Genomic DNA, 21,472 nt, shown 5'->3' on the forward strand with positions numbered 1-21,472 from the left:
TGGTTCCAAGGCAGCTACTTTGTAGTGCTAGTTGTTGTTTTAATAGATACTTAAAGGTGAATGATCTGCACATTGACAGCATTCCACGAAGTTCAGAGCCGCTCTGGCTGCTGCAAGCACACGCTCACGCGTGAAAGGGCTCCTGTCCGTCAGCAGGAATTCTTAATGCTCTGACATCTGCAGTAATCAAGTGTTGAGACTGACAGTGAGGACAAAGGTTGCTTTATTCATAAATGGTAAGTGAAGGCAGCGCTGAGCACTATGGCCTCTAGTCCAAGGTTCTCTTGGCTCAGCCTTCCTTGGAAGTCTTGTTCCCAGTGCGTAGCCATTCTGGCCAGCGTCATTTTGGACCTCTGGGAGGACAGCCTGTCAGTCACTGTTTCCTTCTCATGAAAAGATGAAGAAGGTGTGAGACGAGGGGCTGCCCTGGGCTGGAGTGAGGGAGAAGACCCCAGGGTGGCATCGGGAGAAGGGTGCAGACGCCGTGGGACAAAGCAGCCACATGGAGAGCAGAGGGAGCGCACCCACCCAGCCACGCGTCACCTAGCCACGCGTCGCCCAGTGTTAGGGCGTCTGACGGGAGGGAGCGTGTCCACCCAGCCACACATCGCCCCACCACGCATCACCCAGCCACGCGTCACCCAGTCACACGTCACCCTGCCATGCGTCACCCAGCCACACATCACCCAGCGTTAGGGCATCTGATGGGAGGGAGCGCGTCCACCCAGTCACGCATCACCTGGAGTTAAGGTGTCTGACGGGAGGGAGTGTGTCCACCCCAGCCACATGTCTGACGGGGAGGGGAGGCCCTGCTGTGAGAGACACTCAGGCCATCCCCCTACTGCAGCAGCCCCAAAGAGAGAAAGCCAGACCCGCAGAGTGGCAAGCTCAGGTGTGCGGGCCACTGGGCAGTGCTACACAAGAAGTGGTGGAAAGAAACCTTATCGTACAGGCTTAAGACCCAGACGGGGAAAGAAACCCGAACAGGTGATGTCACAACAGAAAATGAAAGCACTGACTTGTTTTGAAGCAAATCACTAGAAACGTCAAGACAAAGGCCTTTTTGCTCCAATACAAGGACCACAAACGTGCTCATTCTGACTCCCCAAAACATCAATCAACCAACCTAGCACCCACCCCGAAATAAAACCCTGCGCAAGGCTGGGGAGGAGATGGCCTGCGCCTGGCTGGGCATTGGAGGCCCCTCGGGGTAGATGCCGGCTGAAGCTGCCCGTCCGTCTGCACCTGGCCCAGCTGACTTCTGAACATTCCCCTGGGGAAACAATACGCCATTCCCAGCCAGGAACCCGTGGCACATGGAATTCCTTCCTGACAACAGGGGCGCTGACCGCCACGAGGCCCTCCCCAGCCCGGCTCTCACCACCGCGTTCCGCTCCACTCTGGCTCGGATCTGGTCAACTTTGCCTTCTATCACTCGGGGGAATATCGAAGAATCTGCTCCTTTGCAAAACAGATAAATTTCTCCTACAAAATGAGAAAAACGAGGAGTTTAATCACAATATGGGGAAGACTAGATTATTTTTAAAATTATGCCATTATTAAAAAACAACCAGGATAGCAGTGTAGAAACCTTTTTAAAGAAGATTTTAATGGACCGGTTAACATGTTACAGTCAGGAAAAAATAAAACCTACAGATTACCTCCAAAGCCTCGTTTTATTCCTACAACCCTAGAAATCTCACAGGAAAGCCAGGAACCAGGAAAAGAACTTGGCTCCGGGACTCTTTTCTCTAGGAAAGGCACGAAAGGGGATAAAACGCCCTTGGGACGGGGCTGGGGTGACCCAAAGGGGTCACGGTTTCTGAAATGCTGGAAGGTGAACACAAATCCCCTTCACAGAGCCACGTGTCCTCACACAGAGCAAGGCCGCCGGGCCACCCCCGCACGTGGAAGAGTCACAGGAAATGCTGCGTCATTTCCCCACGCCTCCTGTGACACTGTGCTTGCTGTGGACATACTTGTTTCCCACGCCTCCTGGGACACTGTGCTTGCTGTGGACATACTTGTTTCCCACGCCTCCTGTGCTTGCTGTGGACATACTTGTGCCGTGGGCAGGCTTCTCAGGCCTCGGATAAAGCGAGTTTCTCTTTCAGGCACTGCAGCACGCAGCAAAGGCCATGACAGTTCTGCCGTGATGTGACCTGCTCCCGACACACAGAACCCCCTTTGCCCCTGAAGCATCCCCTGGTCTGCAAAGCCACATGGCACTCTGCCTGGCGGCTGGTTTGTGCCTGGGCGCAGGGAAACGCCATGGTACTCCATCTCGGCGACGGCAGGGTGGGAGAAGCACCACAGCAGCCTGAGCGGCACGCTTAGGAAGCTCCATGCCCAGCTCCTGGTGGCGCAGAGCCCTGATACCCCTAGACACTGAGGTCCCTCGGGAAGTCTATCGGGGACCAAATCCAGAGGGCCCCAGGGTGGGCAGGCAGCAGTCCCCAGGGGGGTGGTGGGAGGGACATGGGGAGGGGACGCTCCTGGGCTGACGGCCCGGATCCAAGGCCTGGAGCTTGGACGAGGACTCAGGAGTAGGAACGGGTCCACCTTGCCTTCCTTCCCGGATCCCAGGAAGCGCTAACTCCTGAGACACCGAGAGGGAAGCCGTGGGAACACGGCTACACCTGACGCTCACGTGGCTGAGGTGAATGCCAACCTGCAGCCAGAGAGAACAGCAACTGGTGATGCGGGTGTTGCCAATACACAGAGCAAACCAATGCCGAGCAAAGGCTGGAGGGCATGGGAGAGGGCTGAGGCTGGAGGAGGCTGAGGCTGGAGGGCGTGGGACAGTGAGTAGGTGGGGGATGGAGGGCACAGGAGAATGGGGAGGCTGAGGCTGGAGGGGATGGGAGAGTGGGGAGTCTGAGGCTGGAGGGGATGGGAGAGTGAGCAGGTGGGGGATGGAGGGGATGGAAGAGTGAGCAGGTAGGGGATGGAGGGGACGGGGGAGAGTGAGGGCAGGCTGGGATTGGAGGGGATGGGAAAGGGTGGGGAGCCTGAGGCTGGAGGGGATGGGAGAGTGGAGCAGTGGGGGAGATGGAAAGGGGATGGCCGGAGGCGTGGCGGACGGCTGAGGCTGGAGGGGATGGGAAGTAAGCAGGTGGGGGATGGTGGGGACAGGGGAGTGAGCAGCCTGAGGCTGAGAGCTGGAACCCAGAGGGCCCCTGCAGAACTGCACAGGTGTGACCACAGAGTCTCAGTTGCTTAGCACAGAAAAGCAGGGCTCAGGGGTTAAACCACCCAGCCAATGTCGGAGCCGTTTCCCGACTCCCACGGTTTCCAGCCAATGCTGTGGTGTCATCAGATACAGTTTAGAATAACTATGGTCCAGATGACATAATGATGCACTCATTTGTCAGCAGCACATTTTTTACTAGAAAATTCATGTTTCATGGCTCACAACTCATGCCAAGAGCATGTAAATGGCTTAACTTTCCCACTGTCTCAGCTTGTGAATTCCGCTGTAAGACACAGGACACCTTCAGCCTGAAGAGTTGGCCAGGAACAGCCTTGGAATAAAAAAACCCAGAGGACAGAGCAAAAAAACAGCTGTGTTTTGCAGCTGTTTTGCAGAGCCGTGCACACGCAGGTGACGCGACCGAACACACAGGATCCTGTCCCCAGGACAGCCGGGCTGTGTCGCGGGTGCAGCCGTGGTTGGTGGCTGTCCCCTCCAGGACCAAGAAGGGCTTAGTGCCATTTGGAGAAGAGAAAGGGCTACAGAACCTCAGTTTGAGCCCATGGTGGGGGGTCTCTCACTGTGTCTCAGAGACGAGCTCAAGGACATGGAAAGCCAGGCATGACAGCAAATGTCCCCAAAATGGCTGGAAAACAGGGCATCAAGGAAGCCGCTCCCAGAGGAGCTCTAGGAGGGTGCACGGTTAGGACTCTCCTTATTCTCTTTCGTCTTTTCTGCTTTCCTTTTTCATAGATGAATACACTTACGTACTCTCCCTTTCTTCTTTCAAGTCGGTGTTCCATGGACTGCATGCATCTTACCTGGGGTGCAGTGAGCATCCGCAGGATCCCCCCAAAGATAAAGACTTCACATCTCCCTTTGAAAGGGAAAGCCTGATGCAGCCAAGTAGCCTGTGACTTCCAAGTCCTCCCTCAAAATTCCACTGCGGAGAATCCCAGGAAAGCACATGACTGAGGTACAGACATCCGAAAATGGGAGGCCCCTGCTGGGGCTGCCCGGCCCCACAACAGTGAGATCCGGCTCCGACAGCCGCACCCCCACGCAGGGCTGAGCCCAGGAGGAAGCACGGGCTGTGAGCTGGCTGCAGCGTCTCCCCGCCCAGCAGGCAGAACTCCAGTGCAATTAGTGTGCCTCTCCAGGGAGGATTACCACTTACAGAACACCTTGCTTAATTACATATTCAAACTTCTCTTCAAAGTAACCGACGAGCGGCTGGCTTCAGACAGCAGGGCAGTCTCTCCTGCAAGCTCTCAGGTCCTCGGAGAGGCCCTAGGAGGTCCACAAGCGTCCCCGTGCGGATGGGGATATTCTCATGGCACAAATGCCTCCAACCTGGATTCTTCCAGTGATCCAGTGGCTCTTCAGCCTTTTGATGGTAACAGAAGTTATTTACAAAGATTCTGTGGCGTAGCCCACAACATGAGCCCCGAGGTCTTGGGCATTCAGGATGCAGCAAAGACCCTTTGTGAGTGTGTGGCAGGGGCGGCCGAGTGCATGCAGGGGCAGCTCTGGGGTGAGCGCATGGCAGGGGCAGCTCCAGGTTGGCTGATGTTTGCCTTCTTGGGCACTGTGGTCAGCCCCGCAAGTCATGGGCAGCATGTTCCAGCCATGGCTCAACAGCTAGATTCGACTTCTACAAGGAAAACTGCGTGATGGGATGGACCAGGAACTTCCTACCCAGGATGCATTTATCCCAGGTAACTCCAAGTGGCTGAGACTCTCAGGACCGCGCCTCATCCGAGCCAGGGGGAAGGGCTCCGAAACACAGCAGTCTCACGCATCCGAACCTGTTCTCAGACTGATCCCCTGGTCCAGCTGGCAGAAGGTCTTCACGGGAGTCCTGGCAACATTCACACACAGATGGTTCCTCGTCCTGTGACCATCAGTGGACGTCTCACTGTGGAGCCTGGATTCGTCCCACATTCGATGGCGTGTCTCAGAGGTGATGCAGCGGGACTGTGTCTAAGGAACCAGCGGAGGCAGGTGGCAGCCCCCCAGAGCAGCAACAGCACCCTCCTGGGGCTACTGCCCACCCCGGAGCCGCTATGACTCATAGGGCGTCACTGAGAGCCACACCGCCCCCCCACAGCTCCTTCCGGGTCTTAGAAAGTGAGGCACCATGGTCCTGATCAGAAGGGAGCCCGATGGCACTGATGAAGGCCCTGCTCCATCTACTCTGTGCTAAAATGAAACTCGGCACGTCTTAGGAAAATGCTGGCACGAAGCTCTCCAGCCTGGAGTCTGTCTGGTTCCAGGGAGTGGCTGTTTGGTTGTTTGCCAGGCATCTCTCCAAAGAGCTAAATGCAGCCTGGGATTGTCTGGTTTTAGGAAACAATGAAGAGTGAGATCCCACAGCTCTCGACAAAGCCCCGCTCCGCTACTGGGTTCTCAAGGGCACAGGATTTGGGAGCATCCAGTGGAAGGTGGCGTGACGTGAGCGTGTTGCTGAGAAGAGCATCGGTTCTGCGTTCGGGATGCGTATGGGCTGCCAGTGGCCGCAGACGGACGGATGGACAGCCCCACCACAGGGCAATGTCCCACACGCAGCTGTGGGGCTGAGGGCCGGGAGAGGCTTCCTGAGCCGTCCGAGGAAAGGACAGATGGGTGAAAGGCCCTTCTTATGGGAAAGCACTGCAGGCAGCAGGGAACGAGGCCACTGCGGGGGGTGTGGGCAGTGCCCTCTGGGGACACATAGGGACAGTCTGGCGATGAAGGTGGGTGAGAGCCTCAGAGGGGGCGCTGGGAGAGGCTCAGCACCGGCGGGTGGGAGCTCTTAGGAAGCGATGGCCATGCAAAGGGGTGGCTCCTGCAGACTGAGCCCATGGGCCCTGCCTGTCCACGGCAAACAGCCAGGGACGCCCGCCCCTTCGAGCCTGAGCACTGTGGGCGGGAGCCTGAGGGGCTGGCTGTTGAGTGACCTGTGGCACGTGTCATGTCCCGCGTGACCTGGTGAGAGTGGGGGGAGATGAGGTCGTCTGCCTGTGCATGGGGGATGCAAAGTGCCCGGGAGTCCCTCACAGGGAGGTCAGGGGACCACAGACGTGTCCACCTGGACTGGAGAGGAAATTGTCCGGGACAGGGGCAGCCACAGGTCAGAGTGGGGGGACCAGGAGAGTGCCCACCCGTGCGGGTCACCAAAACATCACGGCGGCCACGGGGCCCTGACTGCGCCCCGCCACTGCTCATCCCAGCTTTCCAGAGCACAAACCGAGTGTGCTGTTCTCACAGACACACTGTTAGGGCAACCGCCAATCAACAAAGCTCACTTTGCAATTTTGAACATTATTACAGATACATTTGCAAACCCACACTACCTTCTCCTTGAAAATGGTTATTTTAAAACATTTTATGTCATTTAGCTCTGCATGGAGAAAAGCGGGTGGGGGTAGGGATGGGCAGGGAACACTCACAAATGCAGTTAAGCAATTTTCAACAGTGAAGTGGCCCCAGCTCGACACTAAAAGCTGGACAGAGCAGGGGTGCTGGGTGTTTAGCCCAGGACTCCCTCCTCAGCATTTCAGGAATGTTTCACTTTTTAAAAATAAAAAATCCGCATTTTGAGAGGATCTGTCTATACTCTTTTAAAAAAGAACAAATCATTCCTAAACCCTAAATCCTTAAAGGTCCTGTAGAATTTAGTCATCAGAATAAAACACAACCACCATGTATAACTTAATAAAAAGAAATTTTACCTGTAGCGGATTTTACAATTACACTCATTCTCCTTCTAACTGAGTCAAAACTCAAAATTTCCAGCAATTCAAACCTGAAAGAGAAACACAGAGGATCACACCGTCCACGTGGGTCCTCACGCGATTCCATCTGGTAACTGTGAAGCTCTCCGCAGCAGAATGGCTGGGGCAACCCTGGCCCCTCCTCAGGGGACACACGAGGGCCGCTGGGTGAGGGCTGGCCTCGCACGGATGCCCTGAGAGGCCTGGATTTGAAGGACGTGGTAGGTGTACCAGTGAGGCAGTCTGGGCCCCGTGGCACCTGTGGCACCAGCTCCTCACCATGTCCACACCCGACCCAGGGCATGGGCTCACATTCTGCCAAGCAGGCTACGTTCCCTATGCACCGACTCCCTCCCTAAACATTGCTGAACAGACTCAAAGTTGTGTCAGAGCTCAGATCCTTGCCAATGAACCGGCGTTACCCTAAGAGATCAAAACCATGGAAAAAGCAAAGGACACTGGCGTTTTGCCTGGTGCCGTCCTGTTACTGGAAGACTCAGAAAACCTGTGTGGCGCCTGGAGCATCGGAAGTGTTTGGGAGCCCCTGCTGCTGCCCCTCAGTCTCCTCAGGGCCTTGGACTCAGCGGGAAGCTGAGGAGGGGCTCTGGCCACAGTGCCAGCCCAGTTCGGAGCCAGGGGTTCCTCGGCAGAGCCCTGATCTAGTCCACGATTTCACCGCCTCCACGGCTGCAAACCCGGAGCCTCAACAGCAGTGACTTGCAGCCCCCAGGAAGCCCAGGGCGCTGTGGGGAGGGCATAGCCGGTGCCAGTGGAGGGCCGGGGTCACCCCGGACCCCGGGAAGCCCAGGGCGCTGTGGGGAGGGCACAGCCAGTGCCAGCGGAGGGCCCAGGTCACTCCGGACCTCGGGAAGCCGAGGGCGCTGTGGGGAGGGCACAGCTGGTGCCACCGGAGGGCCCAGGTCACTCCGGACTTCGGGAAGCCGAGGGTGCTGTGGGGAGGGCACAGCCGGTGCCAGCGGAGGGCCCGGGAGCCGAATCACAGGGTTTGTCCTTTCCCTTCCACTGGGGAGTTTATTTTCCCTAAGAATGAAATTTTAAAATCCAGGTGTTTTGAGGTCGTCACCACCATATCATGTGTCTTTGCTGGAACTGTGACCGCACATTCATGCTTATTGAGTCAGATCTCAGAAAAACCATCCAGGGGAAGCAGCCCTGTGGCTGAACCCAAGCCCTTCTCTAACGGTCCAGCACTTCTCCAGAACATCTGGTAACACTCCCGGGGTGTCACTGGGAAGGAGAGGAAGCGAATTGTGGGAGAACACAGAGAACTTGTCTTTTCCCTCGAATGCAGAACCTTATAAAGAACATTCTTTATTCTTTAGTCCCTTCACATCTGAGGGCGAGGTGCACATACCTTTCGACGTGGTTCTCCCTGTTTAATAGCTCCATGTAATTGTCCTTCAGCCTCAGGTAGGTAAAGCCAAGTCTGCAATGCGAAGGGAAACCATGGGGTGAATCTGAGATACTGATGTTCCTCTTGCACTGAGTATTTGCTTTGTATTTTGGTAAAGCGTTCTTTTCAAAAAAGAAATACTTTCAGTTAAACAGAGATTATAAACTGCATTATAAAGATAGGAAATTATCATAATGAACTTATTTACCATCTCAAAAAATCTTCCAAGAGCAACAGAATTTCTACCCAACCCAGCCCTCCCTGGTACACAGCAGTGAGGCACTTTGTCAGTATTCATTGTTCTCCAGCAGACAGTGGCGGGCACATGGCCTGCAATCCTTGCTTCGATGACACCTTTGCTCACTGATTCGTGGGCTCTGTTGTTGCTGGTGAGCAGAGTACACAATGCCAGAGGGAGAGGGTCCCTGAGAGGCTGCGACTCACAGACCAAGCCCCTCGAGTCACAACGGGGAACCAAGGCCCAGCGCAGGCCTTCAGCCAGCACGTGGGTGCATCATGCCTGAGGGTCAGCGACCTTCAAGGCCTTGTGGGAGCCACTGGGATGGCCGAGACAGAGCATGGCTTCGGGATGCGAGAGGCCAGCAGAAGACCCGGGAGACAGACGTGCTTCCCAGCACAGCTGCGGCCATCATCGCGGCACCAGGGGGATGGGAGTGGAGGCCTCTGGCCAGCCCAGGTGGGAGCAGGGGCTGGAGAAAAAGCTTCAGGGCAGGGAGAAGGCTCAAAGGCGGGCAGGGCAGCCTGCCCTCACTTCTAACACCCGTGATGAAGGCAGTGGCATTCCTGGGCAACTGTGTTCCAAGAAGAGAGAAACCCAGCTCCAGGAAGCCTGACCTACGCCTGTGTGGGTTTAAGTATGGAATGAAGGGCCCCAGTGAGACTGCTGACGTATCTGTGCTGCTACTCAAATTGCACGGAGAAAACACATTAGTTTAGCAGCGACAAAAACATGGCTGTAATTAGGGGAGAAGCGCTAACATGATTCTCACCACACTCAGTCCCTGAAGGCAGTGTCCCTTTATTACTTTTGGGGAGGGGAGATTCAGTATGAACAGAAGTCATGAGCTAGGTGGATTTGAAAACGGCTTCCCTGAGTTGAAATTATCCATGTATCTGGAATGTCTAAAGTATTTTTCCAAGCGTTTGCTTGAGAGGTGGGTGGTGAGAGGTCGTGCACCAGCTCCGCTCTGCCCCACCCAGGTTGTGGCTCTGGGAAGGCCGCTGGGCCTCTGGGCTTCCGTTTTCTGAGATGCAGGAGGGATATCTGTGTTAAAGGAAGGACTGCTTCCATATTTCGAAGCCTGTGGTTATTTGGAATGACCTCTAACTTACTGCAGACCTCAGGAGGAAAAGCCAGCCATGAAAAGTCAGAGCTGAAGACTCACGCGCCGGGGACCAGACGCTGCTTATCACGGTGGGAGGGGCTCATACAGGGACAGGGTCCCCAGAACCTGGGCGCAAAGGCAGCAGAGCTCAGTGTGCAAGGCACGGGGCGGGGCTGAGGACGCCTCCAGATGCAAGTCCCTGACTGGGGCCGGGGTGGGGCTGAGTCACATCGGGAAACCCAGGCAGACCCTCAGCCCGAGACGCACCTCTGGACACCTTCGACCAGCGCCACCTCGTCGGGCGAGGATGAGATGTACACACAGGACGCCCCCCCGTCGGGAGACTTCCTGGGGCCGTCCACGCTGTCATTGTCTTTCACCTGGACAGTGTGGCAGAGACAGAGCGCCCGGAAAAACAGCTCCTCGCGCTCCTATAAAAAAGCAGTTCCCAGAGCCCACAAATCACTATGCATCCACTGAAGATACAGGGAAACAGGCACAGACAGAAAACACGAAGGAGGGGTTGGTCCCCGCAGCCACGAAGGCAGCTTGCGGGCGGTGAGGGGTTATACGGTGGGATGGAATTACGGCTTTCCATCATTCTCAAGCGCTCTGTGGTAACTGAAACTGACAGGTGATGAAGACTGAAACGGGCGTGTGTTCTTCAGCACCGACACGTTTAGAAACCACAGAGGCTTAGCGTGCGCTCAGAAATGGCAAACAACCACGAGCGTCCAGGAAGGGAGACTGAGTCACACGGTGCCGCGAACACAGACATCCACAAACACGCTGGACCCCGGCTGTGCCTCCGCCCCGGTGCCTGCGCGATGGGGATGTGCTCCTAACCGAAGCGTGTGTTAGAGTAGACATGACCGTGGCACTCCTGCTGTTGACTCACATCGTAATGTTCACCCTGAAACCCCCTAAGAAGCAGGAGCTATTATCCTGAGCCTGCAGCTGCAGAATCAGCATTCAGGAAGGTGAAGAGATGTGCTCAGGGCCACAGCTAGCTGGGACCTGATCCCCAAGGCTGCCCTGTGTGTGGGAAAATTAAACTTCAGGATGGCGTCGGTTACCGGGACCCCAGCCCGCCTCCGAGATGCTGAGATCTGGAGCCACTGCACTCGCGGCGTGTGTGAGACTTGTAGACTGCTGCGCTTGTGTCTGCGTGTGCTACGTTTCGGGCCTGTGGTGAGAGTACGTGTGTGTCCGCGTGTGAACATTGTGCATGTGTCCCTGTGTGCACACAGTGGGTGTGTGTGCTACGTGTAAGCATGGTGGCACACGGTTCAGGGAAGTGTGTGCATTTGTTCTGCATGTTGTCTGTGTGGCACACGGTGTTCTGCAGCGAGTAACGTGTGTGTGTAACATGTGTGATCACAAGCCGGTCCGGTGGGAGTGTGTGTGTGTCTGCAAGTGTGCCTGCGTGTGCACACGGTGTCAGGGAGCGTATGAATACATGTGTCTGCGTGTGAGTGTGTGTGCATGTCTATGCACATGGTGTCTGGGTGCATGTGTGTTTGCCCTGCTTCTACGGTTTTCAGAACCAATTCTAACACGGGTATCACTGAGCAGATGGGTCCTAATGGGACACTGCACACATCGAACCTTCGACCATCCCTCCCACTGAAGTCCACAGAGAGGAGCTGGATTTTCCTGGACACTCGAGTGTAAAGGGGTGGACTCAGCATGCACACACAGCCACCCACTCACACACCTGGACAGCGTGGAGGCTGCCACCTACCCTCCCGTTGACGCTGGGGGACGAGTCAATCATGTCGATTCCTGAGGACTCTGGGAGGACCTGCCCGTTGCAGATGACGTGGGGCACGTAGACGTGGCCTTCGATGCAGCACTCCTTGAACTCCATGTTGTTCTCCGTGAGGGTGCCGGTCTTGTCTGTGAAGATGTACTCCACCTGCGGGCAGGGCACAGCAAGTCAGGACGCTCTGAGGGAGGCCCGCGCGTCTCCGAGCCAGACACACAGCGGCTGTTTCCTCCCCAGCTCCCACTGCGACTTGAATAGGCGGTGGATTTCTAAAGGTTTTTCCCCAGACAGACCCCCTCACCGGGCCAAGCCACACTCCCGCCCCATCCTGCTTCCCAGCATCCAGCAGGACCCAGCAGTCCTCGCAGGTGCGATTCAGGAGGACGGGTGGGGAGGCCTCGGGGCACCTTCTCTGGGTTGGGAGCAAAACAGACAAAACAGAGTGTGGTCGCGCAGTCACATTCCCCGGGAGGAGACATGGGTGGGGCCAGGGCTCCATTTGTTTGGGAAGACAGAGTGTGAGCAGGTCATCCCGGACCTTACTTAACAACAATAAAAACCAAGGCTACGGAGAGGACAAGCTTACTCTATCACGTCTCGGAGGTCAAAACCCACAATGCCATGTAAGGTTGAGAAGGTAAAATTCAAGCAAATGAGGACAAAACAAACCTCGGAGAAAATTGTGATATGTGTTCAAGATACAACCCGCCTTAACCTCTGACTTCAGATAAGCTCACGGGTCACACGTTTATCGTGAATAACTGAAGGTGGGAATTATGGAGTAGCGGCAGCATCTCGAGACTGAGTTTGGGCGTGCCCACGGGGACGCCTCTTTCCCAAGCATTTTGGACAACGGATATTCAACCTGCGTACCCTTCTTACACAGGATTCTGAAGTAACTTAGAATAAACTCTTATTCGATCTCAAAATTTATTTTATTTTTATTTATTTTTTTGAGATGGAGTCTCACCCTGTCTCCCAGGCTGGAGTGCAGTGGTGTGATCTTGGCTCACTGCAACCTCCGCCTCCCAGGTTCAAGCAATTCTCCTGCCTCAGCCTCCCAAGTAGCTGGGAATACAGGCACGTGCCACCACGCCTGGCTAATTTCTGTAATTTTAGTAGAGATGGGGTTTCTCCATGTTGGCCAGGCTGGTCTTGAACTCCTGACCTCAGGAGATCCACCCACACCGGCCTCCCCAAGTGCTGGGATTACAGGCGTGAGCCACCACGCCTGGCCCTAAAAACATTTTTAAAAAGGTAAAATGGATACGAACGAAACAACAAATGTTAAGCGGTTTTGGTTTATCCTCCTGTTGAGCTATAACTAAACAGTGGCATATTTCTAGGAACCATGACCATGAAAATGAACAATAATAAAAATTAATTATAAAAGACTTTTACTGAGCACTCAGAGTGTCCAGCCACTGGGCAGCACCTCATTTAATCTTCAACTGTGATGAATGCATCAACCGTGTTATTATCCCAGTTTCAAGAACGTGGAAACAAAAGCTTGAAACCTCTGGACACAAATCCAGTCAGTTCTGTTAGCTTGCGACACGGAGATAAGATTGTTTGCTTTGTTAATATTAAACAAGTTTGTGAAAGTCTTTGATTTCTTTTTCAAATAGTTTGTTGTTTGGTATATAGAATCACTACTGACTTTTGGGTGATTCTGTACCCTGCAAATTTTGCAAATTTGTTGATTAGTTCTAAAAGCTTTTTGGTGGCATCTTTAGGCTTTTCTATATATAAGATTGTGTCATCAGCAAACAATTTCACTTCTTCCTTTCCTATACGAATGCCTTTTATTTCTTTTTCTTGCCTCATTACTCTGGCTAGAGCTTCCAGCGCTATGCTGAACAGAAGGGGTGAATGCGGGCAGCCTTATCTTCTTTCTGATCTTAGAAGAAAAGCTTTCACCTTTTCTCCATTGTGTGTGAAGACAAGCTTTCAGCTTTTCTCCAGTGCCAGCTGTGGGTTTCTCATCTACGGCCTTTATTGTATTGAGGCACATTCCTCTACACCTAATTTGTTGAGAGATGTTATCATGAAAGGATGCTGAATTTTGTCGAATGCCTTTTCTGCATCACAGATAATCACACGGTTTTGTCCTCCATTTTGCTGATGTAATGCACCACACTTACTGATTTGCACACATCGAGCCAGCCTTGCATCCCACAGGTGATGCATGATCCTTTTGTGTGCTGCTGAATTGGTTTGCTAGTGTTTTGCTGAGGATTTTTACAACTTTGTTCATCAGGGGTCCTGGCCTGCAATTTTCTTTTCTGGTGGTGGGACAGTCAACCCTAAGCCCGGTGCTGGTCAATGCTGCCATCACCCTCAGCTGTCAGAACAAAAGACGGCCCTCACTGCAATGCACGCCTGCCCGCTCAACTCGACCTGAGGCAGGATTTGTGTTCCAAGGCACTCGTGCTCGGGAGGCAACACTGCCTCATAGTACAGGGCACTGCCTGCTCCTGACTCGGTTTCTCATCTGAGAAACAGGGCAATGGCACTAAGCACACAGGACACAGAGAAGGTGCACAAAGCACACACAGGACACAGAGAAGGTGCACAAAGCACTTCTGGCACAGGATCTCCATGGAGATGGTTGTTTTCATCGTAGACACAGACACTTGAGTGGTGGATGAATCTCTATTTCACATACAAAAGAAGTCGTGTTATCATACTGCACATCGACGGTGGGCACGGGCGTTTACCCACAGAGCTGCGGTCAGATGAACCTGCCTTTTGGGCTTGCCCACCTGTCTTGACCTCAGTGTGTCCCCCTGTGAGCAACAGTATACACTTCTCTGTGTCCGGGGAGGTCAGCCTCCAGGCTGGAGCCTAGTGTTGGTCAGGAAAGAATGACAGAAATCAAATTCTGTTTTGTTGGACTCCAGACAGATAGATGGAGGAGGGCAGAGAAGAAATCTGCCGTACTCAACACTGCTGGGCACTTTCCTTGCTACAGAAAAAAGTTCTTTCCCAATGAATTTATCAGACATTCACAAAATGTACCATCTATTGTTGAAAAGGAGATAGAATATTCCTAGGTAAAAACACCTGACTACGGAACAACTAAATCAGCATCTGCGCATTGCTGACTGAGACGACACACCAATGTGAGGAGTATGGGACACGCTGTAAGAACACACTGAAAGGTCAAACTCATCAAACGCAAAACATGATCCTTCTGTTTGTCCGCCTTCCTCACAGGAGGCAGCAGAGGCCTCTGTATCTGCCGGAGTCTAAGTCTATTTACAGGCTGTCATCTGGGAGGGAGATGGAGATTTCAGCTACCGGTCCATAAAGTAGCCTTGTTTGCTAAAATACCCCTCAAAATCGCTTTCTGTTTCTTCCGAAAACACCAATTACCCTTTCCTGGTACCTGCTCTGGCAACCCTGCACTCTGCAACATTAAGGCTGGGAAGGTAGGGAAGGTCACCGCTCTAGGCTGGGGACACCCAGGGAATGGGTATTTCCCTACCTCCCTTCCCAAGCCAGCAGGTCTGGTGTGTGCCTCCCAGTGGTGCGGTGGCAGGGCGGCGGTCACACCAGACTCTGCGCTGTGCACCTTGTGTCCATGATCTCATTTCATCTGCACCCCAATCCTGTAAGGCCAGCATCTGTTATCATCCCCATTTCACAGACTGAGACTCGAGGCGTGGCAGTGAAGCCTGAGCTCCTGCAGCCATCATGCAGCAGCAGGATCTGAACGGAAGAGTCTGAACTCTCTGCAATCAACCAAGTCACTGAAAGTCTGGCTTACTCATCTTTAAAGTGAACATACCCAGCTTGCTATGAGACTTGAATATCAGGTGCAGAAGCAGAGTGCAAGGCTGGCAAAGCCACTTTTACCCACCAGCCTTGATTCACATCTGCACCCAGAAAGGGTTCTGCCCAGGAAGCTCCAGATGAGTTTCCAGGAGTCGGCGAGGGCAGGCACTTCTGCATCCATTGTAAATATAACAGCACTGCCGATTGTTTCATACATAGGGTTCAAAACAACCCTGCTGCCATCTTACCCCAGCTCCAGGGACAGCCACGCTCGGACGACAGGCACAGGACCTGAGGCACGTGAAGCAGACTCACCCAGATGCTAATAAATCACCGCAGAGGACGCAGGAGACACCAACCTGTCCCAGTTCTTCGTTGAGGTCTGACGTGTTCACCAGAGGCCCCTCGCCAGTCTCCTCGTCAAACATGTCCTCGTCCCAGGTGATGAAGTAAGAGCCGAGGAACTTCTGCATCTCGACCGTGACGTACATGGACACGGGGATGATGTAGTTAAAGAGGACCATGAAGGCCAGGAAGTCCGTGAACGCCCTGAGGAACTGTGAGAGCAGAAGGTGCGGGTCAGCACCTCCACCAGGAGGGACAGCAGGGCTCCAGCACGCTGCTCTAACACCTCAGGCTTAGACATAAGTTACACAAGTGCTACTACTAAATACAAGATTTCAGAGTCCAAAGACAAGGACGATGGGTGGGGGGCAGCCATTGGGTCACCTGGTCTCTGCACCAGGACCTGACGGGTCCAGGGGCTGAGCTGCAGGGCTGCCCTGCCAGCAAGTGGAGATTAAATCACGAGTTAAGACAAACACGTGCCAGTGACAGGAGACACGTCCACCAGACACCTGCGGCAATTTTACTTCCGCATACTCATAGGATCTCTTTGAGTCTCTTACAACCAAACTTACTTGGTAATAACCTACAGATGTAAAACTAAGCCTGGTGAAATGACTTTTCAGTATACTTTTATCCTGATCTGTGGGGCCATGTTAGTTTTGTGGGAGGGACAGATGATGCAGAGATAGCCCCACTCTGGACGGAGGGGACACGGGTCTGGGTTTGCACACGGCCCTGCTCTAGGCTCAGTGGACAGGATCTGGGTTTGCATACGGCTCTGCTCTAGGCTCAGTCAACACAAGTCTGGGTTTGCACACGGCCCTGCTCTAGGCTCAGTGGACAGGGTCTGGGTTTGCACACAGCCCTGCTCTGGACTGGGAGTAGACCCTTTTTTCCAAGTATTTACCACAAATATGTGCCATTTATCTCATAATCATTAACAAGCATTTACTCAGCACCCTCTAAACAAAGGACACAGTGCAAGTATTTAAGGCACTGTCCTGATGATTTCACTGTGGGAACCTCTACCTTTCCAGATCCAAAGATGGCAGGAGCAGCTGGTGTCCACTGAGACTTTAAATTTCCGTGAATGCATCTATCACAGAGATTGAATCAATCAAGGCTGCCTTTTGCCTACAGTAAATTCACTCTCATCTTTTTTCTTGCACCACATTTTCGTAATAATGGCCCACAGGTCACCTGGGACCATACAAGGGCAGTGGTTGTCCGTACCAGATTCCTCTGTCTTTCCGACTCCGTTTTCTGATTATACCACGGCTCATCCCGAAAGGGCTCGCTCTGCCACACGTATTTCAGCACAGTGTTTATCAGAGCTTTGCTGATCAGAATGCAGAGGTACACGATGAGGAACGCATTCATCGATCTACAACAAAGGGACAGAGGTGATCACTAGCCCCCGAGGAAATGAGCTCTGCACTTTGAAGAAACACAACAGGAACGGCACGGTGATGCGTTCGCCCTCAACGCACCACGGTGCGTCCTCTGTACCTGTGTCCATGCCATGGTCCCTGCCACATACTTCTAGAGGCCAAAGGTAGGAAGAGCCAAGAGGGGGGAAAGTGCCACAAGCAGGAGAGAGAGGGCTGCTCACAGCCACACTGCACGCTGCGGACAATGCTTCTGCACTGCCTGGACTTCCGTCGTTGAAAAGAACATCCAGAAATCAATTTCTACCTTTAAGCATCAACAAATTAGTTCAAAACTTAGTGACTACCCACCACTATAAAGGAAGGAAGGAAAGGAAAGGGAAAGGAAAGAGGAAGGAAGAGAGGGAGGGAGGAAAGGAGGGGGAGGAAAAGTAAGTAACTCTGAAAGGAAGTGTCCTCAGTACAGGAAAAGCACAGATCCTTAACTAAGGTTTAAGCAGATCTCAGGAAGAAGCCTTTCTTTTCCAGTACAAATTCAGCTACCGTCCTGACATATTTATCATCAGGACTTTAATGAAAAGATGACTCTGTTCGCTCTTTGTAAAACCATAGCAGAGAATGCATAGCTTCGACCAAATCCGAGAGTTAAAACTAAGCCCATTTGGAGTTTCTCATGAAATGATGGGAGGAGCTGTTGGACACTGAACCTGCCATGAACCTGGTATCAGGCGTTAGAAAGCGCAGGAAGGAGGGGTGTGGCCGTCCACCTCACCACAAAATAAGAAAGTCCCTCTGAATGGCCAGCTCTGCAGTTACTAAGATGCTGTGCATTGGTAAAGGAACCTCCAATGAGGCCAAGAGGAAGCTACTTCCATCAGGCGCGCCCAGCGACGGGGCGGGGAGCCTTACTTTTCCACGGCGGATCGCTTCTGGGATTTCGATTGGTAATTTAATGCCATCTTGGTTTCCATGCCCGTGTAAATAGCCACACCTACAGAGAGGAAAAGCAAGGGTGATGACCAGGGCACAAGTGTGTCTTGCCTTACGGTGAGTTACACACAGCTGCAGGGAAAACCAATTCTTGGGTAAAGCGAATCCTATTTTTAATTTCACAAACTAGTGTCCATAGTCACGTAACACTAGCACTTGATTCCTTAGGATAAAGACCTTTCTTCATGCGTAGAAAGCAATCTATGCTTCATTTTTCAAGAGTTCCTGTCTTAATATACACCAGGCCCGCCATATCCACGAGTTCTGCATCTGCAGGTTCTACCAACTGGGGATGGAAAAGATGTGAAAAAAATCCCCAATAAAAATAACAATACAATGATACAAAATACAGATGATAAAAACAGTAGAGCGTAACTACGTACCTAGCATTTACATCGTGCCAGGTATTAGAAGTAATCTAAGATGATGTGAACTACAGGGGTGGACATACATAGGCTACATGCAAATAGGGGCCTTGGGCATCCGTGGATTTTGACATCTGCAGGCGTCCTAGAACCAGTCCCCCAAGGACACCGAGGGACAGCTGCACAGCATTTCCTGACAGTGGGGCACACAAAAGTTACCTCGACTAAAACAGACGATAACCCACAAGAAATGGGAGATCCTAGCCAAGAAATGCAGACATGAAAGAAATTTCCTGCACAACTAAATTTCGTAAATTCCTTCAGGGATGCAACTTTCTGTTTCTGAATCCAAAACTAGAGGCCTTAATCCGTATGCCGTAATCTCTGACGCTGCTGCTTCAGGACCGCACTTATTCACTGATCCGAATCTCAGTGGGACAGAACTTGCGCGGCCAGAAAGCCTCCAGCACCTCAAGGCGCTAAGAAATGCTCTCAGGGTTCCGCGGCGGGTTTTAACTTTGCTTCATGCATCGTTAATGTTAGAGGCAATGGTGAATACTTAGTTAAATATTTACCAAAGATTTTCTCAGTGTTCTTCAGCGTAGCTCCTCTCAGCAGCAAGTTTTCCGATCCTAAGGGCCTGGGAAAGACACGATGATCAGAAACGACGCAGACACGAAGGCGAGCGGCCAGGATGGGGGCAAGATGCAGACGCAAAACCTGCCCGTTTGCTCATCAGATCTCATTTTCCGAGAGACGGCGGTTTGCTTCTATTCAGATGATTAAGTCAATCCAGGTGCATGTGAACACATGAGGTCTTATCTTTGGGGGGGACGAACACATGGCTCCAGGAGTAGCGGCAAGGGCCTCCTGGTGGTGCTTGTGGAACGCGGGACCTCAGGCCCCACCCAGACCCACTGAGCTGCGCCCGACAGCCTCAGCAACACTCCCCAGAGACCTGCAGAGCAGGGGTCCCTGCGGTGGCCCCACCAGTGCCGTCAGCAGCACCTGGAGCCAGTCAGGAACATCACACTAGTCAGGAAGATCGTCCGAAGCCGTCAGAACCTGAAACCCTGGGGTGGGGCCCAGCAGCCCTCTCCTAACAAGCCTCAGGTTGAGAACAGCTGCACTGGAAGGTCGCAGAATGTTCTGGAAAGGCTAAGGAGGGGCGGATGTGGAATAAAATAAAAGTCACTCAACCTTCAACTGTTTCCTTTTTCTTTTTCTTTTTTTTTTTTTGAGACAGGGTCTCACTCTGTCACCCAGGCTGGGGGCACGATCACAGCTCGTTGCAGCCTTGACCTCCTGGGCACAGGTGATCCGTGTGCTTTGGCCTCCCAAAGTGCTGAGATTACAGCTGGCCATCCCCATGCCCAGCCTCAATCGTTTCTATTACATCCTCAGTGAGATTCGGGGAGTCCCATGTGGCACAGTCTTACTCCTGGAGACAAAGGCTGACACTCTATCTGGCCATTAGAAACACCGGTAGCCACGCTGCAAAGCTCCTCTGAATGGCAGGACCTATACATCAGGGACAGTCCATGCCTGGCTGCTTTGGGGGAAAACAAGCAACAGCCAAAGAACGTGAACATCTCACACGTGGAGGAACAAGCCCCGCTCTGCGCACTGAAGCCAGTCGAGCAGCAGTGGGGTCTCTGCCACCGGGGGCTTCTATCTTGATATAACAGGGTTTTCCCTGCTGAGGGAAAAATAATCTCTTCTCATTTCCTAAGTAGTAAAGGAGAAATAAGCAGCAAGATTCAAATTTATAAATTTTGCTATTGGCAACATCCAAAGGATTGCTTCAGAGGGTAAAGGGTCAAAAGTGTTTGCTGAAGTTTGCTTTCCATTTGTCATTGTATTTACTGTCCTTCTATCACGGAAAGTTAAGAACTTACTGAATATTATGAACGTAAAATGCATGGAGTATATTTGGTCGACAGACCTCACAACTGCATCCGGCTGAAGACAGGCAGGGTGGAGCTGCCCAGAGGGAGAGGTGTCTGCCCCAGGCTGCGGCTGAGGGCTCCACGCACCTCCTCGCCCGGCAGTCAACTAAAGATGGAGCTCCCAGGCTGCATACGGGTTGTCTGGTTGTGTTATAAGGATTGTCAGCTTCTTTTCACAACACACTTATAATAATTCCTGTCAAGTGTTTATGAAAACAAACAGCTTTTTAAAAAAAGCTGACTCAGGGAAGTCTAAAAATAATTATCTTGGAAAAGTACTTTGCTTCTAGTTAGGACAGAAGGAAGAAGAAACATCACTCTGGATGGATTGAGAATTTGGGTGTGTAATTCTTAACTGTCCATATCACAAATTTACAAACATCTTCAATAATCTAAATATTAAAAGGCTATTGAATAGCATAAATTTTTAAAAGTGAAACTAGGCCAGGTACGGTGGGTGGCTCATGCTGTAATCCCAGTACTCTGGGAGGCCAAGGTGGGTGGATCACCTGAGGCCAGGAGTTTTGAGACTAGCTTGGCCAACATGGCAAAACCCCGTCTCTACTAAAAATTACAAAAATTAGTTGGGTGTGGTGGCACACGGCTGTAATCCCAGCTACGCGGGAAGCTGAGGCAGGAGAACTGCTTGAACCTGGGAGGCGGAGGCTGCAGTGAGCTGAGATAGTGCCACTGTACTCCAGACTGGTGACAGACTGGAGTAGAGCCAGACTCTCTCTCTAATAAAATAAATAAAATAAAATAAAAGTGAAACTAGAGTTAGTATCAAAATGCAAAATACATTAGCAATTAATCATCCCAAGTTGCTCAGCAATAAACGTGGTCTAACTACAGAGATAAAAGCCTGCAATGTTTACTACTTTGGACTCATCCCATAGGGAATATGAATAAATGTTTACTATTTTGGACTCATCCCATAGGGAACATGAATAAACCCAAGTCCGTTTACTCTTTCAAACGCAAATTAATCCTCATGGCGCAGAAACACAAGTTCTCTCTCCAAAGCAAGGAGGGATTTACCTTTAGAACAGTATATATTTAGGCAGACCAAGGCAAGGCCACTAGCAATCCTCAAAAGCACCTCCGAGCCTGCTGATGGGTAATGATGACAAACACATGCGAAGAATAAGAAGTGCACACATGGTTTTCTTTTTTTTT

The 21,472-nt window shown here is 52.2% G+C and overlaps 1 protein-coding gene across 10 annotated transcripts in view; it reads right to left on the reverse strand.

Moving 5' to 3' along the window:
- ATP11A (ATPase phospholipid transporting 11A) overlaps nt 1–21,472 on the reverse strand; it is a 61,532-nt gene that overhangs the window by 34,996 nt on the left and 5,064 nt on the right. For all 10 annotated transcript variants that reach the window (XM_017861803.1, XM_017861804.1, XM_017861802.1 and 7 more), the window contains exons 4-12: nt 18,923–18,987; nt 17,902–17,983; nt 16,838–16,988; nt 15,616–15,813; nt 11,453–11,626; nt 9,976–10,139; nt 8,324–8,395; nt 6,907–6,980; nt 1,382–1,485 (exon numbers count right to left, since the gene is read on the reverse strand). In XM_017861803.1, the coding sequence (XP_017717292.1) occupies nt 1,382–1,485; nt 6,907–6,980; nt 8,324–8,395; nt 9,976–10,139; nt 11,453–11,626; nt 15,616–15,813; nt 16,838–16,988; nt 17,902–17,983; nt 18,923–18,987 (1,084 nt within the window). The remainder of the gene's footprint in view (nt 1–1,381; nt 1,486–6,906; nt 6,981–8,323; nt 8,396–9,975; nt 10,140–11,452; nt 11,627–15,615; nt 15,814–16,837; nt 16,989–17,901; nt 17,984–18,922; nt 18,988–21,472) is intronic.

Source organism: Rhinopithecus bieti, unplaced genomic scaffold (genome assembly GCF_001698545.2).
Source record: "Rhinopithecus bieti isolate Rb0 unplaced genomic scaffold, ASM169854v2 scaffold_62034, whole genome shotgun sequence".
In the NCBI taxonomy this organism is placed as follows: Eukaryota; Metazoa; Chordata; class Mammalia; order Primates; family Cercopithecidae; genus Rhinopithecus; species Rhinopithecus bieti.